This window comes from Nannobrachium achirus (assembly GCF_963921795.1).
Source record: "Nannobrachium achirus genome assembly, chromosome: 11".
Classification (NCBI taxonomy): Eukaryota; Metazoa; Chordata; class Actinopteri; order Myctophiformes; family Myctophidae; genus Nannobrachium; species Nannobrachium achirus.
The window spans coordinates 7450291-7462976 of record NC_137820.1 but is presented as its reverse complement, the minus strand read 5'-3'; the positions used below and the strand labels follow the sequence as shown (position 1 = coordinate 7462976).

Genomic DNA, 12686 nt, shown 5'->3' with positions numbered 1-12686 from the left:
TGGGATCTCCATGTATGGGCATAAAAGGGATTTGTTAGTGGTTCCCATGACATCACAACATACAATCCGTTTTATGCCCATACATGGAGATCCCTATCTGAACCAGCCACAAAGATATGGCCATCTGGCCAGTGATGTAGGCCTATATCAGTGACATCAGGGATCTTCATATATGGGCATGAAAGGGATTCTGGGGAATACCCATATATGGACTTTTAAATAGGTGATGTCACAGTGATGTGTCAAGGGAACCACATGTGTCAGGCGTGACCTTCAGAGATACACTGATACGTGGACAAGATGTGCTGAATGTGTCATCACAGTGACATCAGAGCAGCAAACCCATAGACCTTAAAATGTGGACACACACGGAGACAAGCTGTGACATTTCTCATGGTAAATGCGACCTTTGGTCGCAATAATGACCTTTATTTGTATAGCAGCTTTCATACATAGAATGTAGCCCTAAGTGCTTTACATACAAAACATAAAATAAAATAAGCATATTTTTAAAGACACAGAGAGAGCTGGCCTTTTAATGCTCCACAGGTAGCGTATTCCATAACTTAGGACCCTAAACCCAGAAAGCGGCTACCTATGCTTTTATGAGGACCATTGGGAACATCTAGTAGGAGAGCGGTGGAGGACCTGAGTGTTCTGCGTGGAACATAAAACCGTAACGCTACAGAATCTTTAACCCATTTAGAACGGGTACACATTTTGTGTATCATTATTTTATGCTTTAACTATTGAAAAATAGCAGATATACAAGCTCACAGCGCGGCACCGAGTGCCGCGCTGCGAGCTTGTAGATCTGCTATTTTTGAAAAATCGTGAAAATTAGAATGTTGACCCAATTCTATAAGTGTCTTTTGAATCCTTCTAAGGTTTTTTGAAAAAACCTACGTTTCTATGTCAGCAATCTGGCCAGCCATCTTCATAGAAAAGGTCCTTTTCACTTTAAATGGCGCTCAGTTAGTCTGTTCTCGAGAGACTACTTTGTCAGTGGTTCTCATAAATTTTCATGTGAAGGACCCCCAAAATGATATGTATTTGGCCACGGACCCCCATCTCAAAATATCTAGTTCCAGGGACCACCCAGAAGCAAAATTTTAGTTACAAACGTTCGCTTTGAAAATACATATATTCAAAGATTGGCACACATTTTCACGACCTTTTCAAAAATAGCAGATCTACAAGCTCGCAGCGCGGCACTCGGTGCCGCGCTGTGAGCTTGTATATCTGCTATTTTCCACTGGTTAAAGCATTCAATAATTCTAGGCCTAAATGGGTTAATATAAGATGGTGTTAAGTTAATCAGTGCTTCAAAAACAAATAAGAGAGCTTTAAAATCAATTCTAAAAGATATTGGTAGCCAGTGCAATGTTGACAGGACTGGACTAATGTGATCTCTTCTTCTGCTGTTAGTTAAAAATGTTGCTGCCACATTTTGTGTTAGTCCAGTAAAAAGCAAGTTAGAGTAGTCCAGCCGTCTTGTATTAAAGCGTGGGTAAGTACTTCTTCTATATCGCTTACTGCCACGGCGCCACCTACTGGCATGGCATACTTGTTGGAGCTGATCATGTGGAGCTAGACATTTTTGTTGACTCGTGTGAACCTGGAAAGTTTTCTATACGGATAAATGAACATGTGAACAGATGACACCATATTACCCCATACAAATACTCAACATGTCACCCAAATAAAAATACATCACCATTTACACTTTACCAGATAAATTAACAATAAATTAAAATACTACCCAACAACCCATTTCTGGGACAGCTACATAACTCAATGGGTTAACTGTTTAAATAAAGGTAGTTCATGACTACATTTAGATGGTTCCTAATGGTTACCAAAAACACTATGGGAGTGCTAATTGGTGACTTGGGATTGGCATAAAAATATAGGCGACCGTATAAGAAAAAAGGTCTGCCATCTTTGAATTACGAGTAGCCCGGTTTCCTAAATCGTAAATTGACCTACAAAGATATGTACCAAATGTCCAGCTTGATCACAATTTGAACGAGTCTCCCAAAAAATAATGCTGTTATGACATGTTTATAAATGTGTTTTTTAAAACGGGAGTTTTAAAAATGTCTAAAATGTCCAGAAACTTAATGAAAGTTCTACTTGGTGATTGCCATCACTAAAGCATGGGCAACAATATGCTGAAATGCAACAATTAGGCAGTCATTTATTTCACGATGGTCGTAAATATTTGATTTACGACTGGCCCGGTTTCTTAAATCAAAGAGTGACTTCCACAGATGATTTCTAACAAATTCCAGAATTTGAAAGATTCTCCCAAAAATATTGCTGTTATGTGCTGCACTATGTGTTGGGTAGACAGTAGTGATTGTTATTTATTTATTTCATGTATTTTATTCATTAAAAAGTGACTAATACCAATAAACAGTGTTTTGTGGGAGCACACACACACACACACACACACACACACACACACACACACACACACACACACACACACACACACACACACACACACACACACGGGTGGAAACCTTGTATGTCCAAAACCTTCCTTTTTTATCATTTTTAAAACGATTTAAAAGCTACAAGCACACACATAATAGCAGATCTACAAGCACACAACGCGAGGCGTTGTGTGCATGCAGATATGCTATTTTCACAATAGAACCATGTTATATAAAATGTTATGCCTCAACTCTTAAGGCTTTATCAGTCTAAGGTGAAGAGATATCACCTCAACCTTAGGCGATAAGCTATATCTGTACTATGATACCCCCTTTAGTGCTCGTCAGGGTGGGGGGGGGGTCCCCAGTTAAGATAGTATTGTTTTGGGGGTCCGCGGCCTGAAAAGGTTGAGGACCACTGGTTTAGTTGGCAGAGGCGGGGTCCAGGTGCTTCAGGGCCCCTCCCACCAGGTGCAAGCTGCCGGTGATCAGGAAGTGGATCTCCGCCGCCTCGCGGAGGAGGAGAGGCCACTCCCCCTCGGAGGCCACACCTCCAACCGGGGCCACGGCCCTTTCTGAGGAGAGGGAGGCGGCGTCCTGGAGCACGGGGTCGCGACCCTGGCTGACCCACCGCAGGGCGCTCAGGATGCACGGGAACACGGCCGTCTGAGCCCCGCTGCCGCGCTCAGCCGTCAGCGGACGAGAGGGAAGAGCCTGGAGGTAAAGGAATTATGTGTTTAACCCATTTAGAACGGTGTACACATTATTGTGTATCATTATTTTATGCTTTAACTATTGAAAAACAGTTAAAACAGATCTGCTATTTTTTTTTTAAATCGTGAAAATTTGAATTTTTACCCGATTCTATAAGTGTCTTTTGAATCCTTCTAAGGTTTTTTGAAAAACCTATGTTTCTATGTCAGCAATCTGGCTATAGCCATCGTCAAAGAAAAGGTCCTTTTCACTTAACTGGAGCTCAGTTAGTCTGTTCTTGAGAGACTACTGTGTCAGTGGTTCTCAAACCTTTTCATGTGAAGGACCCCCAAAATGATATGTATTTGGCCACGGACCCCCATCTCAAAATATTTAGTTCCAGGGACCACCCAGAAGCAAAATTTGAGTTACAAACGTTCGCTTTAAAAATACATATTATATTCGAAGATTTGCACACATTTTCACGACTTTTTCAAAAATAGCAGATCTACAAGCTCCAGACTTTGCACCCACTGCACACAAAATGAAGTGGAAACTGACCTACGCTTCCTAACTGCCTGCCCACTGTACCAAGACATCATAGACACATACAGTACTTCCCACAGATCATAACCACAAAGGAGAGTTTGAAAACATGACCAATGATGAAAAACTCCCATACCTGCTGGGTGAAGTAGGACAATGTGCAAACACAGCAGCAAGATTTGTGAGCTGCTGTGACAGGAGAAGGATTTCAAATGGAACACAACCACCTTAAAGGAGTAGTTCACCCCCAATATGACTTTTTTTCTATTGATGTATTCTAAAATGTATTATAGTAAATAGACCCCCATTGGTTCCGGATGGGGACCCAAATGCATTCGGGTCCCCATCTGGAATCAATGGGGGTCAATTTATTGTAATCAAATTATTATCTTAGGAATCCGACAAAAGAATAAAAATATAATTGAACTCAAGTCTCCATGGCGTGAGTAATCTATAGAAAAAAAGTCATTTTGGGGGTGAACTACTCCTTTAAGGACTACCGATCATGGTGTACACATCCTTGCACTGTCTGCATCGAGTAATCTCCATACATGAAAACTGTTTCACCCCTTCAAATTGTACATATTCTAGTTTGATTGTATTATATTGATTGATTGTATTGTACTGTGTACACTTCTGCTTTGGCAATGTAAACGTATGTTTTCTCATGCCAATAAAGCCCTTTGAATTGAAAAAATAAAACATAATTGAGAGAGAGAGAGAGAGAGAGAGAGACAGACACACACACACACACACACACACACACACACACACACACACACACACACACACACACACACACACACACACAGAGAGAGAGACAGAGAGAGAGAGAGAGAGAGAGAGAGAGTGCAATGAATACTATCACAATATAGAGCTATTCAACACTGTAACTATCATAATATAGAGCTAGCTATTTAACACCATCATAATATAGAGCTAGCTATTTAACACTAAAAGGCTAAGTCCCAATCTGAAATGTGTGAATACCAGCCTGTTCGCGTTTCTCATCACAGTCTGGAAAGCCTCCTATCTCCAAGGGGAGGAACACGGCTTTCCAGCAACCCGTGGCTTCCGATTGGTCTGTGGTGCGGAGCAACCCTAACGCTACTCTGATTCGTTGGAACAACACCACGTGGCTTTCCAGCCACCGCGGCTTCCGGTTGGTCTGTGGTGCGGGACAAATACACCAGTCTGTATTAGCTGGCTGATGACGTAGCTACCCTAACCCTACTCTGATTCGTTGGAACAACACCCAATCAGCAACGACCTCTCTACGTCACAACGGACGTTCAGAAATGCGAGTCATTTCCAGAATGTGATGCGGAGAGACAAAACAAATCACGGAACGGAGCGAACAGGCTGGCACCCAGGCTATGTATTGTCTGGGGTGTAAACCATACCTGTATGAGAAGCTGTTGATCCTCTGGCTCCCCCTGGTGGCAGGTGTGGAGACGCCAGCTGCTCTCATTATCCAGGCAACGGGTCAGCATGTTCTCCACGGAGACGTTGTAGTTCTGCAGGTCTAAAGACAGGGGGCGATAACACACCATAGGCATTTATTATTATTGCAAAGTAATGACACAGCCATAGACATAAAAGGTACACCTCATCCTCATAACCAACAAGTACAGTTTCATGACAGCACAAACCACTGGTACAAGGTCAACTAAAAGGGGGAACCTAGTAAGCTTTACAGCTTATTTGCACTGGAAGCACTTTATGTATCTCATATAACATTGAAAGACAGATGGATAGAACATAGTACTTTACATAGGATAACATCAATTAAAAAAGCAGGAAGTAGCATGAAGTATTTTGTCAGGTACATGGGTATCTTGGAGGTGTAGTGTACACCAGGCCCATTGCAAGAGGCTGTACTCTGTCAGATACTTTGAGCCACACCCACGCTTTCGTGTTGATGAGCGGTACAACAATCACATTTTCAGAGTTTAGAGTTTAACAGAGTGTAACAGTGCTTGATGTTAACATAGTCTCACCTGCATGAGATGCAACAGTCTCACTGATGTTGGGGCAGAAAACGGCAAAGTCAAAGTGACACGGCTGAAAAAAGAGAACAAATATATATATATATATATATATATATATATACATATACATATACATATACATATACATATACACATACATATACATATACACATACACATACATACATATACCAGTAAGACTCCCTAATCGGGAGATAAGTGACCGTAGGTCGCTTATCTCCACAAATAGGGCAAAAATTTGTTTTTCCAAAATCTTCCTGATCCATGTTGATGACATGAGTGTAGACATGCTGTGTAGTGATTTTCGTGATTTTAGGGCAAAATCTGTAGGAGCAGTGTCCAAAAATGTGTTTTTAAAAATCGGCCTGAAGGTGGCGCTATATGGGACAGATTCATGGTGATGGGATGAGTGTAGACATACTGTGTAGCGATTTGCGTGATTTTAGGGCAAAAACTGTAGGAGCAGTGTCCAAAAATGTGTTTTAAAAATCGGCCTCATGGTGGCGCTAGAAGAGGGCCATGTGAGAAATGAGGGGTGGGGTGTCCGCGTTGCCTTGGCGGACAAATAGGTACCGGCCCCGGCTCTCCCGGACCCTCCTAGCCCGAGTTACGGCATTTTATGTGAGCTGCAGTGGAGGGGGTCCTCTACTGGGGGCGCCACCATTTTTGCATCCGTTCTGGAGCACCAGGAGTCGGTGGTCCCCGGGAATTCCCCGTGAGCAGCCCCGTTGGGGTGGTCATTTGGTCATTTTTGCACATTTGGTCATTTTTTACATCTGGGGGTGGAGCTCCGGGGGTCCTTGGAGGTTGTAGTTTGGCAGCCAAGGAGCGTGTGTGCAAAATTTGGCATGGATCGGGGCAACGGTTGCGGAGATATGAGCAGGGCAATAGTGTGACGTGTGAGGTGTGACAGACAGACGGACAGACTGACTGACTCACAGTTTGTGGAGGTTTTGATAGTAAGTGCGACCTACGGTCGCAATAATATATATATATATATATATATATATATATATATATATATATTATATATATATATATATATATGTGTGTGTGTGTGTATGCGATAAGGTCTTATGGCGTATATGGACACGACGTGTCCATATATGCCATAATGACCAAGCAGCAAGACCTTATAGCACTTATTATCCGGCTAATAAATACAATTAATAATTTGACTCAAAACTAAAAACAAAATGAAGTATTTCCTTATTTACAGACAGCTGAAAGTGTTCCACAAGTGTTGCGCTGGGCGTCCCCCCATGGATCGCCTTGGAAAACAAGGAAGTGCTGATCAAATAAATCCATTTTCTGTTACTACCTGTACGTCGTCTATTTCTCGCCTCAAATGTTTTTAAATACATTCTTGAGAGCAACGTTTAGTTGTAAATGACGCTGTGTGTTTGTTTACATGCCTGCCATGTTGGATACGGTACTAAATTCACACAGTGCATCCTGACTGCAGCAGGAGCTCTGAGCCTCCTTTGATGAGCAGCGGTGAATTATAGAGCGGAGTGGTCATTATACGCCTATAATTCACCGCTGATTTCAGCGCTCGACCAATCAGAATCAAGCCGGGTAATAAATATATATATATATATATATATATATATATATATATATATATATAAAAAAAAAATATATATATATATATATATAAATATATATATATAATACACAAAATCTGATTCTAAAAAGGTGGTCGAAACGACGAAACGAAAGCAAGCAGGACCCATGCGATGATACCGAGGTTCCTTTCTATACATACATAACAAAGGATAATGATTATCCTGTAGACCTACATTATCCTGTAGACCTGTAGACCTACATACATGAAGATTTGCTATTTTTGGCCACGACACCATCATGCAAGGTCGTATAAATTAGGCTTAACACCTGGAGTGCCTAACATGTTCCCACACAAGTTAACGATTCCCCCTGTTAAGGGCCACGGCCCTGTTGACACGTTAACATGTTAACTGGTTACCATGGTAACCGGTAGCCCCCACGCTGTCGCGGCCGGGAGTGAGCGAGGAGACTCAATTTCCCACGAAGCCTCGCGGAATACTACATCTGGCGACTTCCGGCACCCGTTGAGTTGTGTTCATCCTGGCTGCAGAAAATGCATTCATCTCACCTTTTCCCATATCGCGCGTTTGGTCAAAACATCCTGTTTTCTATGGACCATAACTTACACACAGATCGTCACGGTTGTCTTATTTCTTCTCTGCGTGAAAGAAAATACCGGCCGTGAATCGGAAACCCTTGCGCACACAATGGGCACGCGCCCATAATAGGAAAAAGCCATGGCAGCTAATCTACAATAGTTATGGCAAAAGGATGGCATTCAAAGAGTTTTAACTGATTTAATGCCAGGGGCCACAAGGTGCCGCGAGAGTGCCAGACATTTCTGTATAGGCCTTCGCTCTAACTTCCGTCGACACAGGCAGTAGTGGCTTGGGATTTCACTGCAACCACTGTTATGGATGAAGACCGGAGGAAATTAGCTAACAGTTAGCTATTAGCTTCTTTATTTTTTAGAAGCCCGATCTGAAGCTATTTTAGTCGCAAAAAAACTTTGTCGCTGCACTGGGAACACAGTTCAGAGAAAAAGGTCTCTAAAGATGTGAGTTTGTATTGGAGTGGGCGGCGCGGTGCGGCGGCGTTGCCCGATTACGGGCCGATGTAAACAGAATCGCGGCCCCGGGCATGGATGGAAAATTAGACCGGGGCTTCGTTGAGGCCTCCGATTAATTAATTCATTTTTTTAAAATATCCCGGACTAGAGCGGGATAGGCACCCCGGAATACGTCGCGCCGCCGACAGTATAGATTGAGTTTTTTGGGGGGGGCTCTAAACTTTATTTTAAACCATTTTCAATGGAATAAATCGTCGGACCATCTAGAATCACTCGTTGGAAAGCGTAGGACGAGCCAGGACCACCCACATCTCTACAAGCAGCTCAGGGTAAGTAAAATTGCAAAAACAAACATTGTATTGGATTGAAAAATAGCCAAACTTGTCCGGGATAGGCACAAAAAGGGCTAACTTGGACGCTGACTGAGGTCAGACCTCTGGAGTCTATCTGCTGACGGGAAATACTGTATGTGTTTAACTGGATTATTGTCACTCTGGATACAATGTGTCTGTACTGTGTAATGTGTACTCACCAACAGTAGTTTGAGCATGGCAGCACAGTCTCTGTCTCCAGTAGCATTGAACAGCAGAACTCTGGCCACAGGTCCTCTGTAATAATAATATTACTTACACAACATGTCTCTCATTAACAGTTCTGCTGCCAGATTTAGGTATTTATTTTTTTGGTGCTGGTGCCAGCAAAAAGCAGCTTACCTTTGCGATGTTATAGAAAATGATCTATTGATAATTTTCAAACTAATTCATTTTGCAATGGAAGCTCATATGTGTACTTTAGCCCAGCTGGCGGCAGAGGGCAGCCTTATGCAATAATTAATGTGAATTGGGCCGCTCCGCTTGCCATAATTCAGAGCATAGAAATGCATTTTCTAGAACAGATCCACAGAAAACAGCCAGGAAGTGATTTGGGACTCCATTATTGTTTACGGGCGGTGGATTTTTGAGAGCAGCGTTACGAGAGATGTTTTTACTGTACACGGCGGCGTGACTTACAGTCATCAGACAAGGTAAAAAGAACGAGCCGTATTGGCAGCACGCTTGGTTCAAAATTGGGGCGAACGGGAACGTCCGAAGCAGTAAAAGAGTTAATACATATTATCTATGTAATATGTATTTATCTATACATCTATACAGTACTTACACAGCATGTCTCTCGTTAACTCATTCAATGTCATTGATGTGATATGACAGATGTATTGTTTCTCTCATTAATATATATTATTTATTTAGATATATTCATACGTACACAGTGTGTCTCTCATTAATACATCATTATTATGTATATCTATATATTCATACGTACACAGCGTGTCTCATTAATACATAATTATTATGTATATATCTATATATTCATACTTACACAGCATGTCTCATTAATACATCATTATTATGTATATCTATATATTCATACGTACACAGCTTGTCTCTCATGCTCCACAGCAGTCTCTCTGAACCATTCCACACAGGCCTGCATGCTCCTGGTGGTGTGAGCTCCATCCAGGAAGTAGGTGATGGATCCGTGACTCATAGTCTGAGTTCTGCCTGGCCAGGAAGTCTCCGCCAGACCTGGGAGTGTGGAGAAAGATTCACTACAGCACTGCTTCTCAACCAGTTCAGACCTGGGAGTGTGGAGAAAGATTCACTACAACACTGCTTCTCAACCAGTTCAGACCTGGGAGTGTGGAGAAAGATTCACTACAACACTGCTTCTCAACCAGTTCAGACCTGGGAGTGTGGAGAAAGATTCACTACAACACTGCTTCTCAACCAGTTCAGGCCGCAACCCCCAAAATAATCATATTTTAACTGGGGACCCCCCACTCTAAGAGTTGAGGCATTACATTTTGTATACCACGGTTCTATTGTGAAAATAGCAGATCTACATTCTCAAAACGCTTCGCAGCGGCTATTTTCACAATTTCTGCCTCTAATATTAGACAATTCGGCCAAGGTTTATTATATATATATATATATATACACAAGGATTTGTTATTAAAAATCCCTTAAATTGTCACTTGTAAAGATACCTGAGTCTATACACTAATGTCCCACACACACACTTTATGTTGGTTTGTTTACTGTTGAGTGAGAAAACAATGTTGCACATTAAGTTATTCACCTGGGGACCCCCCCAAAATAATTTGTTGGGGGTCCCAACATACAGGTTGAGAATCGCTGCACTGAATGACAGAACAACGTGGATAACGATTCACTCCAACACACTGAACACATGACAGAACGTGGAGAAAGATTCAACAACATACTGAATACTAGTGCTGGGCGATTCTTGCTAAAATGAGAATCTTGATTTTCCTCCACAAGAATCGAGAGCGTAAAATGAAACCAAATCAATTTGTTTTTATAAAATAAAATCTTATATTGAAGTCCACCGACGAAGTCAAGAATTGACAATCATCTAACTTGACACATGCTATGCTGTTTGCTAGTGCTACATCTTGCTACATCCCTGCCACAGTGTTATGACGTCATAGAATCGCTGTAATTTGACCTTATTAGAAATTAGATCGCATAGGAGTCTGAGAAAGAGAAAATTTGGAGAAAGATCACTACAACATACTTAATACAGGACAGAATGTGGAGAAAGATTCACTACAACAGACTGAATCAGTGACAGCAAATGCTCAATATGATCCGTTATTCCTTGGGAAGACTACTTTCATGTGCTGCATCAGCTATGATTGTATTGTCTTCCTATCAAAAGATATCAAGTGAAAATGAAACATTGGCCGGATACAACAGTAGTCCTCCCGGTGGGGGCTTCTCACTGGCAGGTGAGCCAGTAGGATACAACAGTACGTCCTCCCGGTGGGGGCTCCTCAGTCAGTAGGATACAACCGTACGTCCTCCCGGTGGGGGCTCCTCACTGGCAGGTGAGTCAGTAGGATACAACAGCGGTGACCACAGTGAAGTGGGAGGAATTAATTGGAGGAACGGCTAAGAAAACGGCAGCAAAGTGCTATCAACAGGACTTGGGCTGTGTGTGTGTGTGTGTGTGTGTGTGTGTGTGTGTGTGTGTGTGTGTGTGTGGCTGTGTGGCTGTGTGCGTGCTTGACCTCTGACCTTTCATCATGACAGGACTTGGACAGAAGCCAGCAGCCTGAGGAACTGATCTGCTGTCAGCGTTGATGAAGCCCTGCCCACAACCCAGCTCTGTGACACATATGGAGATCAGCCAATCAATCAATCAATCAATCAATCATTATATCCTTTATTAACACAATCATGTCCATGTTTTCAGCGATTATTAATTACTAACTAAAGAACGGGTCATCGTGGAAATACATGTTATTTCCCGGGTGAAAGACGGTAACATTATATTGGTTCCACCTCCCGTTGGTCTGACCACCTAAACCTACCCAGCAAGCACGGTCAGGACCTGGACCAATCAGTGACGACTCGATTGGGGCCAGATCACAGCCCATATGGGGATGATCTTGACGTCATTACCAGGACGTCATATGGTATAATTATGGTATGGTCGCATGATATATATATGATGATGATATGGACTTTTTTGTTTGACAGGATTTATGTTGGTTGAAATCAGGTGATATTCTGAAATCAGGTCAGTCCGTTGTCTCCCCAGGCGCGGCAGAGGGAGTGCAGAGCCCGGGATTACATAGATTAGGCAATTGGCACTGGGTGACAAAATGGGTTACAAAATCGTGGGATAAAAATTATATAAAAAAAAAAGAAATCAGGTGATATTCTAGGCCAGATAAATATCATAACTAGTTAGATACGTCCCAGAATATAACCTTATATGCTCATATTTCAACTAATATTACAAACAATAATAATAATAGTCAAACAAAAAAGTCCATATGACGTCCCGGTAATGACGTCAAGATCATCCCCATATGGGCTGTGATCTGGCCCCATATGGGCTGTGATCTGGCCCCATATGGGCTGTGATCTGGCCCCAATCGAGACGTCATTGATTGGTCCAGGTCCTGACGTGCTTGCTGGGGAACCTTAACCCTAACCCTAACCTCAGTAAAACTAATGCTGGTGAATGCTAACCTGGTGAAATGCTAACCTGCCGACGCTGGTTAACCTGGTGGGACCAACGGGAGGTCTAACCCAATGCTCAGTCATCCGTCCCCTCCATGTGTCTTTTGTTTACATGCTGGCTCCATGGTGCGTTCCGTGGGTCGTAAAACACACTAACAAAAAACCCTGGCAGTGGTGGATGAATGAATTTAAACATCACGGCACACCATCTACAAATTCCATGACACTGAGGAGTATGTTCTGATTTACATTAATTGGCGGTTCTGTGACATTGAGGAGAATACTCCTCAATTGGACTTATTAC

General features: G+C 42.4%; 1 protein-coding gene across 1 annotated transcript in view; it reads right to left on the bottom strand.

The window, feature by feature from the left end:
* Positions 1–2784: 2784 nt before the first annotated feature.
* Positions 2785–12686, bottom strand: part of LOC308293499 (folylpolyglutamate synthase, mitochondrial-like) — a 47099-nt gene continuing 37197 nt past the window's right edge. The window contains exons 12-17 of the mRNA XM_080736062.1: positions 11429–11518; positions 9763–9913; positions 8863–8938; positions 5681–5744; positions 5084–5205; positions 2785–3155 (exon numbers count right to left, since the gene is read on the bottom strand). Coding sequence (XP_080592188.1) covers positions 2865–3155; positions 5084–5205; positions 5681–5744; positions 8863–8938; positions 9763–9913; positions 11429–11518 — 794 coding nt within the window. The 3' untranslated portion in view covers positions 2785–2864. The remainder of the gene's footprint in view (positions 3156–5083; positions 5206–5680; positions 5745–8862; positions 8939–9762; positions 9914–11428; positions 11519–12686) is intronic.